Genomic DNA, 15,070 nt, shown 5'->3' on the forward strand with positions numbered 1-15,070 from the left:
CTAGTTGTATATATTGTACACACATATTGCACTGACTATATGTATGAGCAAATTGCACATTTTCACATGCCAACTCATTATCTATATTTTTATCTGTATAACTGTTCTGCAATTTCTGGAGTTTGCTCCTAAGAATTTCACTCACCAAGGCACATGTGATGTGGTGATGTAACAATAAACGTGACGTGATTTGACTTGATGACATCACAAACCATTACCTCATAATGTACACACTACCTGTAGAACAGACTAACTACTTATAAGTCCAAAAACGAGTACACGGAAGCTCTCACAATTCAACTTCCATTAAGAGGGTTGGGTGTTATATTAGACAGTAAAAATCATATCGCCCATACTACAAAAAAGAGCCTTCTTCCACCTTAGAAATATTCCCAAGCTGAGAAACATCCTGTCTGTATCTGATGCTGAGAAGCTTGTTCATGCATTCATGACCTCTAGACTGGACTATTATAATGCATTACTAGGTGGTTGTCATGCATCTTTGATAAATAGGCTACAGTTAGTCCAGAATGCAGCTGCCAGAATTCTCACTAGGACAAGAAAGTATGATCATATAACCCCAATTTTATAATCTCTACACTGGCTACCTGTTAACTTTAGTGTTGATTATAAACTGCTGCTACTGACATACAAGGCTCTTAATGGTTTAGCTCCCATGTATCTAACTAGTCTTCTAGCATGTTACAATCCTTCACGTCATTTTTGTGATCTCAAAACTCAGGACTTCTGGTAGTTTCCAGAATATCTAAGTCTACTAAAGGCAGTAGAGCGTTTTCATATTTAGCTCCCAAACTTTGGAATAATCTTCCTGATAATGTTTGGTGCTCAGACACACTTTCCCAGTTTAAATGTAAATTAAAACACTCATCTCTTTAGTCAAGCGTACACATAATACATCCCATAATATTGTGCACTATTATATCAGACTTGCATATTTTATGAACAGCAGATATGTTAATCCCTCTCCACTGTTTCTCTCTTTCTACACATCCCGAGGCATCCAGAAATTGTACCAGCTCAGATCGTCTTCCGTGCGAAGATTTTAGACCTCCACTGAGATGAGGCCGACTCTGAGAATCCTGAGGCATCTAGAGATTTACCAGCTCCAGTCAGACTCTGCGATACTAAAGAGGAGATGTGATCTTTTGCATCTATACATTTGTTTGACTGTATATTTATATCACACCCTCCAGTGTAACCCATATGAGGATGGGTTCCCCTTTGAGTCTGGTTCCTCTCAAGGTTTCTTCATTCACCATCTAAGAGAGCTTTTCCTTGCCACTGCTGCCTGAGCCACCTCAGACTTGTTTATCGGGTATAAATGCATACACATTGTGAACTAAATCTATCTAATATTAATCTTGAATTTTGCATTCTATTAATCTGTATATTATTCTTTAAAATAAAAATTTGTTCTATGTTTATGTTGTGTAAAGCTGCTTTGAGAAATGTAACTTGTAAAAAGCGCTAAACAAATAAACTTGAATTGAACTGATTTGATTTGAATTGAACAATGCAGTGAAGTCTGGGCATGTCCAGGCATGAAATCATCGGAAACCCCCAGAGGAATGGACCTTAGATGAACCAGATGAAGAACCAGATGAAGAAACTGCAATCTGCATCTCATAACACAATCAGAATGAATCTGGGCAGAGATTTGGGTTTGTTAAAAGCAAAAGCAGTATTGCTGAATTTGAGACTGCAGAAATGGTCTTTCCTGTCACCAGGCATGACAATTTCTGTATTTCAAAGCCACTAAAATGATAAAACCAAATTCTTTGCACAGGTTCACAGTCTCTGTTTCTGTGTTGACATCGAAGGATTGTTCTCTGCTTTGGGTTGTGGCTATGACCCGCAAGAGTGTGACCCACAATAGTGGCTTCACTTTATTTATTCATCAATGTTAAGCCTGAAAGCTGTTCTGTTGCACAACAATGGCCAGGTTCACCCTTCAATAACTGTTGGCAATGCAGCACACATAAAAAAACCTAGAAGAACAGGAAATGTTGCTGAAGCACATGCAGTACAGCAACTGGAATATCTGTGGAGATATGGGACTGCAGCTCGGCTACACAAAATACTGTTATTTAATTTGTGAATGGGGCAGTCATGCCCATGAGTCACATTATTGTAGACAGAGCTGTCCACTCCATAAAATGTTAGTTTCAGGAAAGAAAATGTGGCACATGACCCACTTGTCGACCAGCAAAGATATTTCCGACTCTTCTTCACTTAAAATTGGAACTTATGAAGTTCATGAAAGGATTGAAAAAAGAAGGTGAAGGTTTTCTTAATTTAAGACAATGTTCCTAAGAATAACTGAGGGCAAGATCATAAAGGGCATTTTTTTGGCCCTCAAATCAGACATGTTATGCGTGACAAGCGGTTCAAAGATCTGTTATTTGGGCCAGAAAGGATTTCCGGGAAAGCTTTCAAAGATGTTGTTGACATTTTTTGGCAATTACAAAGCCCCACATTACATTCAGCTGGTAGACAAACCTCTCAAAGCATACATAAACAATGAAGTGCAACATCTCACTCAAGATTCATTTCCCCCACTGGACTTCTTCCCTGCAAATCTCTGTGCTCAGTGACAAACACATTGAAAAGTTTAACCAGGACATGTTTGTTACCATACTAAAACGATATCAGGGCAACTGGAATCCATCATTGCTTGCTGACTACAATTGGACACTGCAAGGTGATACACTGTACATTTAATGCAAAAGAAAAAATAGGAGCAAAATACTGTTAATTATGTTCAACTTAATAATTTATTAGAAACATAAACGCGATTAAATACTTTATTGCCGGTAAACAGTTAACTGTCTATTTTTCAGAGTTCCTATGGGATGCAGCAAAACCAAAACTATATATGTGCATACCCACCAGGTACCTGTCAAAATTAGCAAAAACTTGTTGTGCAGTGAATCAGTGTGAGTTGCTGAGATTTTACTTACATCTGAATTTACATCTAAGATTATTATGTTCAGACTAACAGGTGAGTTACATGGAGCTTGTAAATACTTTACAATTAATATTTAAGTTTATTGCATTAGCGATCATATTTATTAATTGTATTTAAATTATATAAGAAAACTAGAAATTCAAAATAAACAAACCAGTTAAAATGCTTGAAAATCAAGGAACCAAACAATAAAAAAATGGTTTTCTTACCCCACTAAAGTGCAGTGCTCTACCTGATGCTACAGCTCCACACACTGTACTTAGTTTTCCACCAGTTAATAGGCGCCAGTGATTGGGGGAGGGTGAATGGCTAAAGCTGTCCTTTACCTGAGACAGGAGGGGCACTATCGCTTCATCACAATACTCACCATCCCATTCTGGGTCACAACTAAGAGAAAGAAAGAGAAACATTAATACATAATATTGTAAATACAAAATTGACTATGTTGTCTAGATACAATTTATTACAACTAAAGAATTGATAAGTTTCCTGTTGTGAGGAACTTCGGGCTATATCGTGAAAGTGGTGTCTGAAACTCTGTGTATCATATAAGTATTGCATTATCAGGACTGTCAGTCATCAAATCATCTGTATGTATTACACACACTACCGCTGCTATATATTGTACAAAAAGCATAATATTGCACAATATTTTTATTTGCACTCCCACACTTTATCTACATAACTGATCGTTCATATTCTATATTCATATTTAATACTCATTCGGTCTATATTGTATCTCATCGTCTGCATTGTCTTGTATAGTTTGTATAGTATAGTGTTATTTATGTCTGTACTTTTGAGAGTCACAAACAGCTGGACCTTGTGTGTGTCAACTCACTTAGCCAATAAACCTGATCCTGATTCTGAAATCAGCTAAGCTATTGGATTAGTAGATAATGTGATGAAGTGGAGCCAGCCAGCAAAAAATATAACTGCATCTAAATCACATTATTACAGCGTTTTGTCTTCAGGAAGAGCTGTCAATTGCCTGTCATTTTCTGAGACTAGGGTAAATGAAGACTATGATCTTTTCTTCCTTATCATGGTAAGCAGTCAGCTCTCAAGGGATTTTTTGAGATCTTCCTCCTCTCAAGCGCTGCTCTTGCTTGGCTGCATTCCAAGTGCCTGCACTGCATGAATTCCTGTGTCTGTCACAGCACCATGAAGGCTTCACTCATGGAAGTCACAGGTTGAGTTATCAGAAATGGAATGAGAAATGAATGAGTCGATTCTTTCCTCTTCTTTACTGACTCTAATGCCTTTATTTCAGCTCTGGAATCTCACTTTGCAATTTCTGCTTACCCAAACAAGGAATTATTATTGTCTGCATCTGACTCTGAGGAGCTTAATGTGGGCTATGAGAAGAAACAGCAGTCAAATTGCCATCACATTCTGTGAGCTCATGGAGGTGATTACATTTGAGTAGGTAAGCTTACATTAATTGGACAGATGAAAAGATTAGGTGTTGTCTGCTCTAAGCTTGATGACCACTATCCAACATCCTGCCATGTTCCACCTCCATGTAGGCATTTCTGCTTTTTTCCAGACCCTCGCATTGAAATGTAGAAGTCGTGGAAAAATGCTTATTCTGCCATTTTGTTCTTCTCAGTCACTACTCAGCCCTTGTCAGCCTAGATCAGGGGTCGGCAACCCAAAATGTTCAAAGAGCCATATTGGACCAAAAAAACAACAAAAAAAATCTGTCAGGAGCTGCAAAAAATTAAAAGCCTTATTTAAGCCTTATAGGAAGGCAACAGAGGGTGTAAGTGTATATTAGCTATATTAACTATCAAAATGACGAAGTATGTACTACAAATACATAATGAGCATTCGTGATTAAATGTTTATTTTCCCTACAGTGCATCCTAAAGAGAATGACACACCATGTGACTACTCTGCTGTACAATATTGGGTGCATTAAGTTTAATTACAATATTAATGTGTTATGTTTTGTTGCATAGATTCTATAAATTATAGAAATACAATAAAGGAATCAGATTTTTGGTGTCATTTTTATTTTGAGGATTCGAAAAAAACAAAAACAGAATGGAATGTGCATAATAGGCCTCCTATTATTTCAGACCTCCCCATGGAAATAAAATGCAGTCCTCTTCAAACCTTAATAACAATACAATCCTCTTCTCATTTTCCCCTTATCTGGTAAACAGAGTGCAATAAAATGCCTGCAGTTAAAACGCAGCCTGCAATTATAAAAATAAAACAGCAGCCGTTTGAAAAGGTAAGTGGGCTATATAAAATGAAAATAAGCCAGTTTAATTTTGATTTCAGTGCATTTCTATGCATTATCCTCTTCTCTTTAGTTATCTGCCTAAGTAGCCTAAGTCAGTGCAAATGAATAAAACGAAGAACAATCGTTTTCTCTTTTCCCCCTTATGGTGGCAACAGACACAAATGAATAGGCTACAATTGGAAATGAGTAATAAAACAGCCTGCAATTTAAAGGTAGCTTGCTTAAAAAAAAGCTTTTTGAAAATGTAAAGCATAAAATTAAAACAAGACAGTTTAAGTTAAATTTCTGTGCATTATCCTTTTCTCTTTTCTTTTCTGCAAATGCCAAGTAAGTCGGTGCAAGGGTACAACACAGCAGCATCCTCTTCTCTTTTCTCCCTCTTATCTCAGCAACAGACACACACAATATAAGCGCAGCAATCCTCGGACCTGAGCAATAAAACACAATAATATTACTTATAAAATAATAATACTCTGTCATTCCAAACACTGACAAAAATCAGGAATCTCTTTATAAATCAGGCACTTTGTTACTAAATATGTGCCTATGACAGGATTGTGTTCTCACCCGTTTAATGTGACTTCTGTTTTCGGACATCACTGGACAGCTTCTCAACATCGGGCATGTAAGATGAAACTTTAATCTTCACACAGGACTGCAAGCTCTCATCTGTGAGGCTGGTGCGGTATTTGGATTTGGTGTAGTTCATTTTTGAGAATATCTGCTCACACATGTATGTTAATCCAAAGATGGATAATACTCCAAATGCATATTTCTTTATGCACCTATAACTGTCAGGAAGAGCATTCCATGTTTCAAACACAAGCTTCTCAGGTGTTGGAAGGGTTTCAATTTCGCTCCAATTGTGGATTTGGCAGCATAGGCTTTCTGACGAGTGACGTCTTCAGGCGCGGCTATCAGACTTTTGAATTTTGACACCCACAAATCTTTATCAACCATGTCGGCCATTTCCATTTTAAGGTCAGCTTGATTTGATCCTGGGAATGTGTTCAACAAGGATGGGTCAATCTCCAGAGGTGTGAAAGGGAAAGATAGTGTCGTTTTTTCCTTTCGGAACTCACTAAATCTGCTCAAAAACACAGCTTGCATATCAACGATTGCACTTTGTAAATAATATCTGTTGAGTGTGTGATTGTGATGGGCATCTTTGAACTCTCTCAGGGAGGGGAAGTGAGAGAGCGTGCCTCGGTGTACATCTCTGGCAAATACAGTCAGCTTGTGCTCAAATGACAAAACAGATTCCAGCATTTGCAGTGCAGTGTTTCCCTGCCCCTGAAGACTTTTACTGAGCATGTTTAGGTGACTTGTCATATCCACCATAAAGTGCAGTTTTTCCAGCCACTCGGTGTCTTCCAGTTGTGGGTATTGCAGGTCTTTGCTTTTCAGGAATGTTTTTACGTGTTCTAAACAAGCAACAAAGCGACACAAAACCTCACCCCTGGACAGCCAGTGGACTTTGTTGTGTAGCAAAAGATCAGAATATTTGCTGTCAACTTCAATTGAAACTGACGGTGGTTTAATGCTTTTGCAATTATCTTGTTCACGATCTCTTTTTGTTGTCTCTCGGGTTACAACAAAACTTGCAGCAGTAGTGGAGTTTGGAGATGCAATCCACTTCTTAAATTTATCTTTGCGCTCCTCTAATTTTTCCAGAAGTACTGCAATCGCACTTTTTTCTCTCACTCCCAACTGGGTGGTCGGCTGCAAATTTAGCATGCCTTCCCTTGAAATGTCTTTCCAAATTACTCTTTTTGTTATTTGACAACTTCTTATTACAAAGCAAACATGCAGGTAATCCTTGGCAATGAAAGCAAATGATTCGGTCCATTCTTCCTTGAATCCTCTGTTCTCATTAGCTATCTTTCTCTTTTTCCCTTTGGGATCAATGGCCCCTGACACACCCGCGGGTTTGTTTGCAACGGCCACCTGCCTGGCACCGCTCCGTGCCGAAACGTATGCCGCAGGCTATGACGCAAATCTTTGTTGATAGAAATGTTGAAATTTAATTGCCGTGGTCTGGCGGGAGGCCATCGTGCGCGTTGAAGTAGGTAATAAGTGCATACATTGCTCTGAGTGATTTATCATTAAATGTAAGATAAGACTTAATGAGTAGAATATATTTCTTTAACAGCACTGTTCTAAAATTAAAATCTAGAACAAAATAATAAAACTTTTGAGTTCTAGACCTCTCTTCAGCAGCAAAGGACTCTGTAGTTCAAATTAAAAAACAGTCTTTATTTTAGCGACAAAAATTTTACTTTAATAACTGGGGGTATAAACAGAAAATTTTACTTATTAAATTTAATTACTGGGGGTATAAACAGGAAATTTTGAGATGACCCCAAGGACAGTATAGTAAGACAAGAAGAACATGGAAAGAGAAGACAGGTGTACCGGAGGAACAATGGTAAGAAGAATGTTATGAATAAATTGAATTACACCTTTTTATTTTTATTCTGAAATTTATTTTTATTCTGAAAGTTGTGTTTTATTACTGTTTCATATCAGTTTCATATGTGCAATGTTTTACCACATTAATTAATATTTATGATGCACATTTTTAAAGCATTGGAAAACGTTAAGAATGTTTGTCATGTTTGTCCCCCTACAGAAACCATATTAAAGCAAAAAATATAACAACCCCCCCCATTCCATTTTCATACATTTTTGAAAAGGCTCCAGGGAGCCACTATGGGCCCTACCGCATGCGGGTTGCCAACCCCTGGCCTAGATGAACCCTAGGTATGCAAGGGTATGCCTAGGGTTGAAGAGATGCTTGCTATCTCTCCCCTTTATTAACCACACGGCATGGAAGACCTGTCGGTTCATGTTGGCCTACATGGAGCGACAGAGGCAAAAAAAAAAGTGTGTGAACCTTGTATTATTCAGGCATCATACAAAGAAGAGGAACTCGAGACTGCAGGAACTGGTTTCTTTATTCCACCGGGGACATCCATCACATACAAGTTACCAACCCTTCTTCACTCAATGCACCCAACATTATACTACCCATTACTGCCACCCAGTGGACCAAAAAACATCCCACTCATTATACATCCCCCTTCCTTTGACAAATGATCCTCACACAATTTACATCAGACCCATCCCACAACTAAACAATCAATTTCATCCTTTTCAACATACATTTTTTTTTTACAAAACATTCTTTTCAACATTTTTTTTCTCACAAGTCCAGTCTAACAGGTGGTTTTCAAACATGATTAGACCTCCTTAAAATGGGACTGTCAGTCTTTCGATCCAAAGAATCAGGTTCAGAATACTGTTCAGAAGGCTGAGCTTCAAGATTTCTGTTTCGTTTTCTGATGTTGTATTACTGTCCTTGTCAAACTTTTCGGCAAAGTGTCCCGCAGTTTTCGGTTCATAAGTAATTCTGCAGGAGACAATCCACAACCAACTTAACAAAGCCAACCACTCATCTGAATTGCTTGCCGCTGCTTTTTTCAAGAGTCATTTTACAATTTGCACCCCCTTCTCTGCTTTTCCATTGGCCTTTGGATACAGGGCGCTAGATGTTGTATGCTTGAAATCATACTGCTCTGCAAACAGTCTGAATTCAAGACTACTGTACTGAGGACTGTTGTCACTATGAACAATGAGGGGAATTCCAGGTCTTGAAAAAATCTGTTTCATGTGATGAATCACATCAGTTTTTGTTGTAGAATGCAACTGTTCAGTTTCCAGATAGTTGGAACAATAATCAATAACCACCAAGAAATCTTTGCCATTCAACTGGAACAAGTCAGTTCCAACCTTTTCCCATGCTTGAATAGGCACATCCGCTATCAGCATGGGTTCTTTTGCTTGTTTGTAATGATGACTCAATTCTTCAATGTGCCTACTAATTCCAGGCCAATACACAGCTTGTCTTGCTCTTCGCTTGCATTTTTCAATGCCGAGATGCCCTTCATGTATGCGACGAAGCATATCTGGACACATGGACATTGGAATGACAATTCGATTTTTGTGCCGTAACATGCCACTACATACACCAAGTTCTGCCCTAATTGGAAAATACTGCAGACACTTGCCTGTTCTCCATCCTTGCTGAAGAAAAACCATCACCTTCTGCAACTCAACATCTTTAGCAGTTTCCTCCACAATACGTTTCAATATCTCATTCGAAAAAGGCAAACCACAGTAGAGGAAGAGGAAACCACAGTACTCACATGTCCTTCCAGTTCTTCCATGATGGGACTGCTTTCTGAAATTACCAGTGCCAAACTATTGTCTAATAATAATCAGTGCTGCTTTACAGTCACATTGTCCACAAGGGGAGTGCAGGGGGAGATGGCACGACTACATGTGATACAGAATAGCACGAAATACCCTTTTATAAGAGAACTGCGGAACACAGTGTAAAAACAAAATACTTTCCTTACTGTACATATATCATAAAATGTCAAAGTCTGCAAATACAGTCATGAAGCACAATCGTTACTCATCATCGGTCCTAACTGTTACGATGTTCATTATAAAACTGTCATGAAGAAGCAAGTGTTCATCTGTGATTTTGTCAAGGTGTTAACGATCAGTCTAATTTCTAGAAACATATAAATCCTCCGGTGACCCGGCTTCATGATGGCACTGCTGGCACAGTTCGAGGATTACGCCAATGGCAGAATAAGGAGAGAACCAGTTTTCAGGGACCATGATGATTTCCTGGCCCATGATGATGACTGGCTAATAAGTTGATTTAGATTCCATAGAGCTGTGCTCTTGGATCTATGTGCTGTATTGGGTCCAGTATTAGAGAGGGCAACATGCCGGAACCATGCCATCCCAGTCCAAATACAAGTCCTCACCACTCTGGGGTTCTTGGCAACCGGCTGTTTCCAGTGGGAATTGGCAGACAGGTAAATTATTTATATATAAAAAAATATAAGTAATCCTCAACTTTGTCTCTAAGACCTTTTTGTATATGAAATAATTCTATTGGAATCTATCATCTCACCCTATAGGTCTGGTATATCACAGCCATCCCTGAGTGCCATAATATGCCGTTTTGAATGGTATACTTAATATGGGTAGTCGATACATCAGGTTCCCCTACACTGTGCGAGAACAGGCCGAAATTAAAAGGCATTTTCCAGTAATGTCTGGTTTCCCAAATGTAATCGGCACAATTGACCTTAAAGAAGTTTAGCATAGCCAAGGAAGGCATGAAGAAACCAGAGAACTCAGAGAGAAAGGTTACAGAAACTCTAACACTTTGATCGAACAGTTTGATACTCATGTTGTTATAAGGGCACCATCTGAAAATTTATTTGCTTATGTTAATAGAAAGCATGTGCATTTTATTAATGTGCAAATCATATGTGACTCCAACATTACCTTCACAAACATTGTGGCACGCTGGCCTGGTTCAACACATGATTCCTTTATCTTGACACATAGCAGTGTAGGGAACAGACTAAATGCAGGCACTGGCTTCTTGGTGAGTTTAACAATATTAAAAAGTAGAATCTGTAACAATTTTGTTTTTAATATAATTATAACAATATTGCTTTTAATATAATTATAACCTGCAGGCGACAGTGGCTACCCCCTGAGACGCTGGCTCCTCACCCCATTTTTAAACCCGCAGAGCGCAGAGGAAACTCATTATAACGAGGTCCACTCTCATGCCCGCACAGTTGTGGGCGTGTACAGGGCAGGATATGAGTCTGGTTCACATATGCACATCTGCAGGTGATCTGTGATTTTTAAAGGGTTTTTTTTAATCGGAATATTTTTTGGTGTACGCTATTTTTGGCTTTTGGGCGCATGTAAGTAGGGATCCTATGCACAGTTTTATCAATGAGACCCCAGGTCTGTGGTCAGGTTTCTGAGAATAATCCTGAAGGATGCCTATGTTTAAAGTGCAGGAGATTCCCCAGGGTCACATTTGTACTGAGTTTTTTCCTTTTGGCATAGTCTTATCACCGCTCACTCTCACAAAGTGCAGTTTCATTGCATGCCATGGCATCCATCTACTCAAATATCCAGATGACTGGCTCATTTTTGCTTTGTTCAAGGGACATTGCAGCTGGGCAGTGAGGTGCTGTATTTGTTCACATGAGCTCCCTAGGCCCAGCATCAAACCCAGGGAAGTGTGCACACAGAAAACTACACCAGGTTACGTATGTAACCCGGTTCCCTGAGAAGGGAACGAGACGCTGCATCAGTGCTGACGCTATGGGAACGCTTCTGTGACGAAGTTGTGTCTGAAGCTCTGTGTGCACACACGCCATTTTAATGGCTCGGGAAGGACACGTGACGAGTGATTACGTGCCAGCAAGTCCATATAAGGGCATCTACATCACAATACTCCAGCTTCTATTTGTCTGAAGGAAGCGCGAACGGACGCCCAGGGCATGGCCAGCAATGCAGCGTCTCGTTCCCTTCTCAGGGAACCGGGTTACATACGTAACCTGGTGTAGTTCCCTGGTGTAGTTCAACTCGATGCTGCATCAGTGCTGACGCTATGGGAACGCCAATACCCACGCCGCCGCACACCGGTCGATGACTGCGCCAGAGGCCGTGAGAGAGCATGAGCAGACTGGGAGCAGCACATCAGTACCCTGGAGTGGGGTCCAAGTCCAGGTCATAGAATCTGATAAAGGTGTGCAGAGAGGACCATCCTGCCGCAGCACAAATATCTTCAATGGGGACACCCCTGGCCAAGGCACTGGACGAGGCGATACCCCTAGTGGAGTGGGCCCTGATGCCGAGAGGTGAGGCATGACCGCACACCTCATAGGCCTGAGTAATGGCCTCCACCCCCAGTGCGCCAGGCGCTGTTTGGAAACCGGATTACCCCATTCCTGCCACCAAAACAGACAAAAAGGGCAGAGGAGTTACGCCACGAGCTAGAGCGGTGGACGCAAGTCCTCAGGGCCCTTACCGGGCAAAGCAAGTGCAGCCTCTCCTGTTCCGCTGACTCATGGGGTGGGGGACAGTAGGCCTGCAGGATGATCGGAGAACCCGTCATCCTGGGCACCTTAGGGCCTGGGGTGTAGGATAGCCTTGGACATGCCGGGGGCAAATTCTAGGCAGGCGGGGGCGATCGACAAAGCCTGCAAATCCCCGACTCTCCTGAGAGAGGCCAAGGCAAGAAGCAGAGCCAACTTCAGGGTCAGAAACTTCTCAGAGGCTGACTCCATGGGCTCAAAGGGGGCTTCCAGCAGCCCCTCCAGGACCACAGAGAGGTCCAAGGAGAAAAGACACGGTCTGCAGGAAGGTCTCAGCCACCTGACACCACGCAGGAAGCGAGAGACCAGAGGGTGCCTACCCAAGGAGGCCCCGAGGACAGGTTCGTGGTTGGCAGCAATGGCGGCCACGTACACCTTTAAAGTAGATGGGGACAAGCCCCGAGAAAAGAGAGACTGCAGGAACTCCAGCACTGTACTGACCAGGCAGTGAACTGGATTCTGACAGTGTTCATCACACCAGAGGCGAAAAAGCCTCCACTTCAGAGCAAATAGCTTCCTAGTGGAGGGAGCCCTAGCATTCAGTAGAGCTTTGGTCACCTCAGATGAGAGGTGTTGTAAAAAATCTTTGTAGAAATAATTAAAATATTATTCCTTACAATACTATAACCAAAGTAAAGTATTAGGCCTTGCAAAATATTACAATTGCTGTCATAAGACACATGTAAGGTGATGTTGTAGGCCAAAGATGTTTATTGCAACCAGATTCGGGGCTGTCAGGCCTAGTCAGTCTGAGCACATTTGTAATAACAACTTGTTATGTAGAAGGGAAAAGACCTTGGTTCCCAGACCTTAGCTCATAAATTGTTATGGAAAATGAAGAACACCATGGTTCTCAGACCTTGGTCCATAGCAATAACATGTTATGTAGAATGAAAAAAACAGTGGTCCACCGACCTAGGCCCTGAAAAATAAGGGGAGGAAAATCCATAAATGGGCATGTGGTGCTCATAAACTTGTTGTGCAGACTGAAGAAGGCCCAGGTGTTTAGTCTGAGGTCATGAAAAATAAGGGGAGGAAAATCCATAAATGGGCATATGGGTGAAAGGTAATGGGAAATAAGGGGAAATTTGGTCAGTGTATTTAGAAAACATAGGAGGTAATGCCGGTAAATAAGGTGATATGGCACCTGGGCTCCTAGGAGCACCAGGGTATATATTGAGAAGATATCTGAGCTTTTTTTTGGTTCTTCGGGGGTGAACGGGTGTGTGCGCGTGAGTGCGTGGGGGCGTGCGTGCGGGCGCGTGGCCGTGTCCGCGGGTCAAGGTGGGTGTTTTTATTTTCGCAAGGACGTTGCGAGAGTTTTTGTTTCTTTCTTGATTGATTTGGCATGACATGCTCTTTTGGGGGTTTTCATTTGTTACTTTTAATTTGGTAACTTTGTTACTTTTAATTTGGGAATTTCTGATAGAATTTGTTGGCTGTTTGACCACAATAAAGAAGTCATTCTCATCCAGGTTTGAGGAGTTTTCTCAGTATTTTTTGTAGTAATTATAGAGTTAACAGTTAAGTTTAACTAAAACAGTCTTTAGTAACCAAAAAGTCTAAGTGTGGAGATCACCCTGCGATGTGTCGACTTGGAGACCGGCTCTGAGTTCCGACAGAGGCCTGCTTCTAGGAACTGGTCCCCCTCAGGGGCCAGACCCGAAGCTTCCATATCTTGGGGCAAGGGTGTAGGATTGCCCCCTGCACCCGAGAGAAGAGATCTTCCCTGACGGGAACCTCCATGGAGTGCCGTTAGAGAAGAGATCTTCCCTGACAGGAATCTCCATGGAGTGCCGTTCAGGAGGGAGGACCGTGAACCAACTCAAGAAGGCCAACGAAGGGCAACTAGGAGTAGGTTGACCCGGTCGTGGCGCACTCTGGCTAGGGCTTGTGGGAGCAGAGCTACCGGGGGGAAGGCGCACCGACGGAGACTCGGCCACGTCCACACCAATGTCACTCCACCCCGTGGGGGTGGAGACATTTTACGGCATCTACACCACTCCCCGGGCCTCTGCACCTGCCTCGACAGGAAGTCTGCCTCCTTATTTACATGCCCTGGGATGAAAATCGCTTTCAACGAAAGGAACCTGGTCTCTGCCCAGTGCAGAATCTGCTGTGTGAACCTAAAATGGGGGCACAAATGCAGACCGCCCTGATGATTGATATGGGGAACCTGAGGCATGGGAGAAAGTGATAGAAATACAGCCCTCATCTCTAGGCAGTTTATGTGCCATGAGAGATAGGGGCCCTCCCATAAACCCTGGGCAGGGCGGCCATCCTAGGCCGCTCCCCAGCCTGAAAGCGAGGCGTCCGTCAAAAGAGTCCCTAGCCGAATAGCTTTCACCGCTGACAAGATGGAAGCCACCCAAGCTGGAGACAGATGTGCCCGCATCGAGGTGAAGCCCAAACTAGCCCCAAAAAGGTGGTTCTCTGAAAAGGAGAAAGCACACCCATTTCTGGGTCCAACCTGAGGCCTAGAGACCTCGTATGGGCAAGCACAGCATCTCAATGACTGGCTGCCCTAACCTTTGACTGGGACAGAATGATCCAGTCGTCCAGGTAATTCAGTACACAGATGCCCTGGAGACACAGTGGTGTCAAGGCAGTGTCTATGCACTTTGTAAACATGCATGGTGAAAGGGATAGGACAAAAGGAAGAACACGATACTGGTACACTTCTCCACCAAAAGTGAACCTGAGGAACTTCCTGGGCTCTGGCAAAATGCCTATGTGAAAATAAGCGTCCTCAAGTTCGATAGTCACAAATCAGTCTTTGGACCTGATCTGGGACACGGTAACCTTGAGCGTGAGCATCTTGAACCTTTAAGTCTT

The 15,070-nt window shown here is 41.8% G+C and overlaps 1 protein-coding gene across 1 annotated transcript in view; it reads right to left on the reverse strand.

Annotated features, from left to right (window-relative positions):
* reln (reelin) overlaps window positions 1-15,070 on the reverse strand; it is a 447,239-nt gene that overhangs the window by 87,896 nt on the left and 344,273 nt on the right. Inside the window, exon 48 of the mRNA XM_047822245.1 lies at window positions 3,199-3,376. Within this exon, the coding sequence (XP_047678201.1) occupies window positions 3,199-3,376 (178 nt within the window). The remainder of the gene's footprint in view (window positions 1-3,198; window positions 3,377-15,070) is intronic.

This window comes from Tachysurus fulvidraco, chromosome 13 (assembly GCF_022655615.1).
Source record: "Tachysurus fulvidraco isolate hzauxx_2018 chromosome 13, HZAU_PFXX_2.0, whole genome shotgun sequence".
In the NCBI taxonomy this organism is placed as follows: Eukaryota; Metazoa; Chordata; class Actinopteri; order Siluriformes; family Bagridae; genus Tachysurus; species Tachysurus fulvidraco.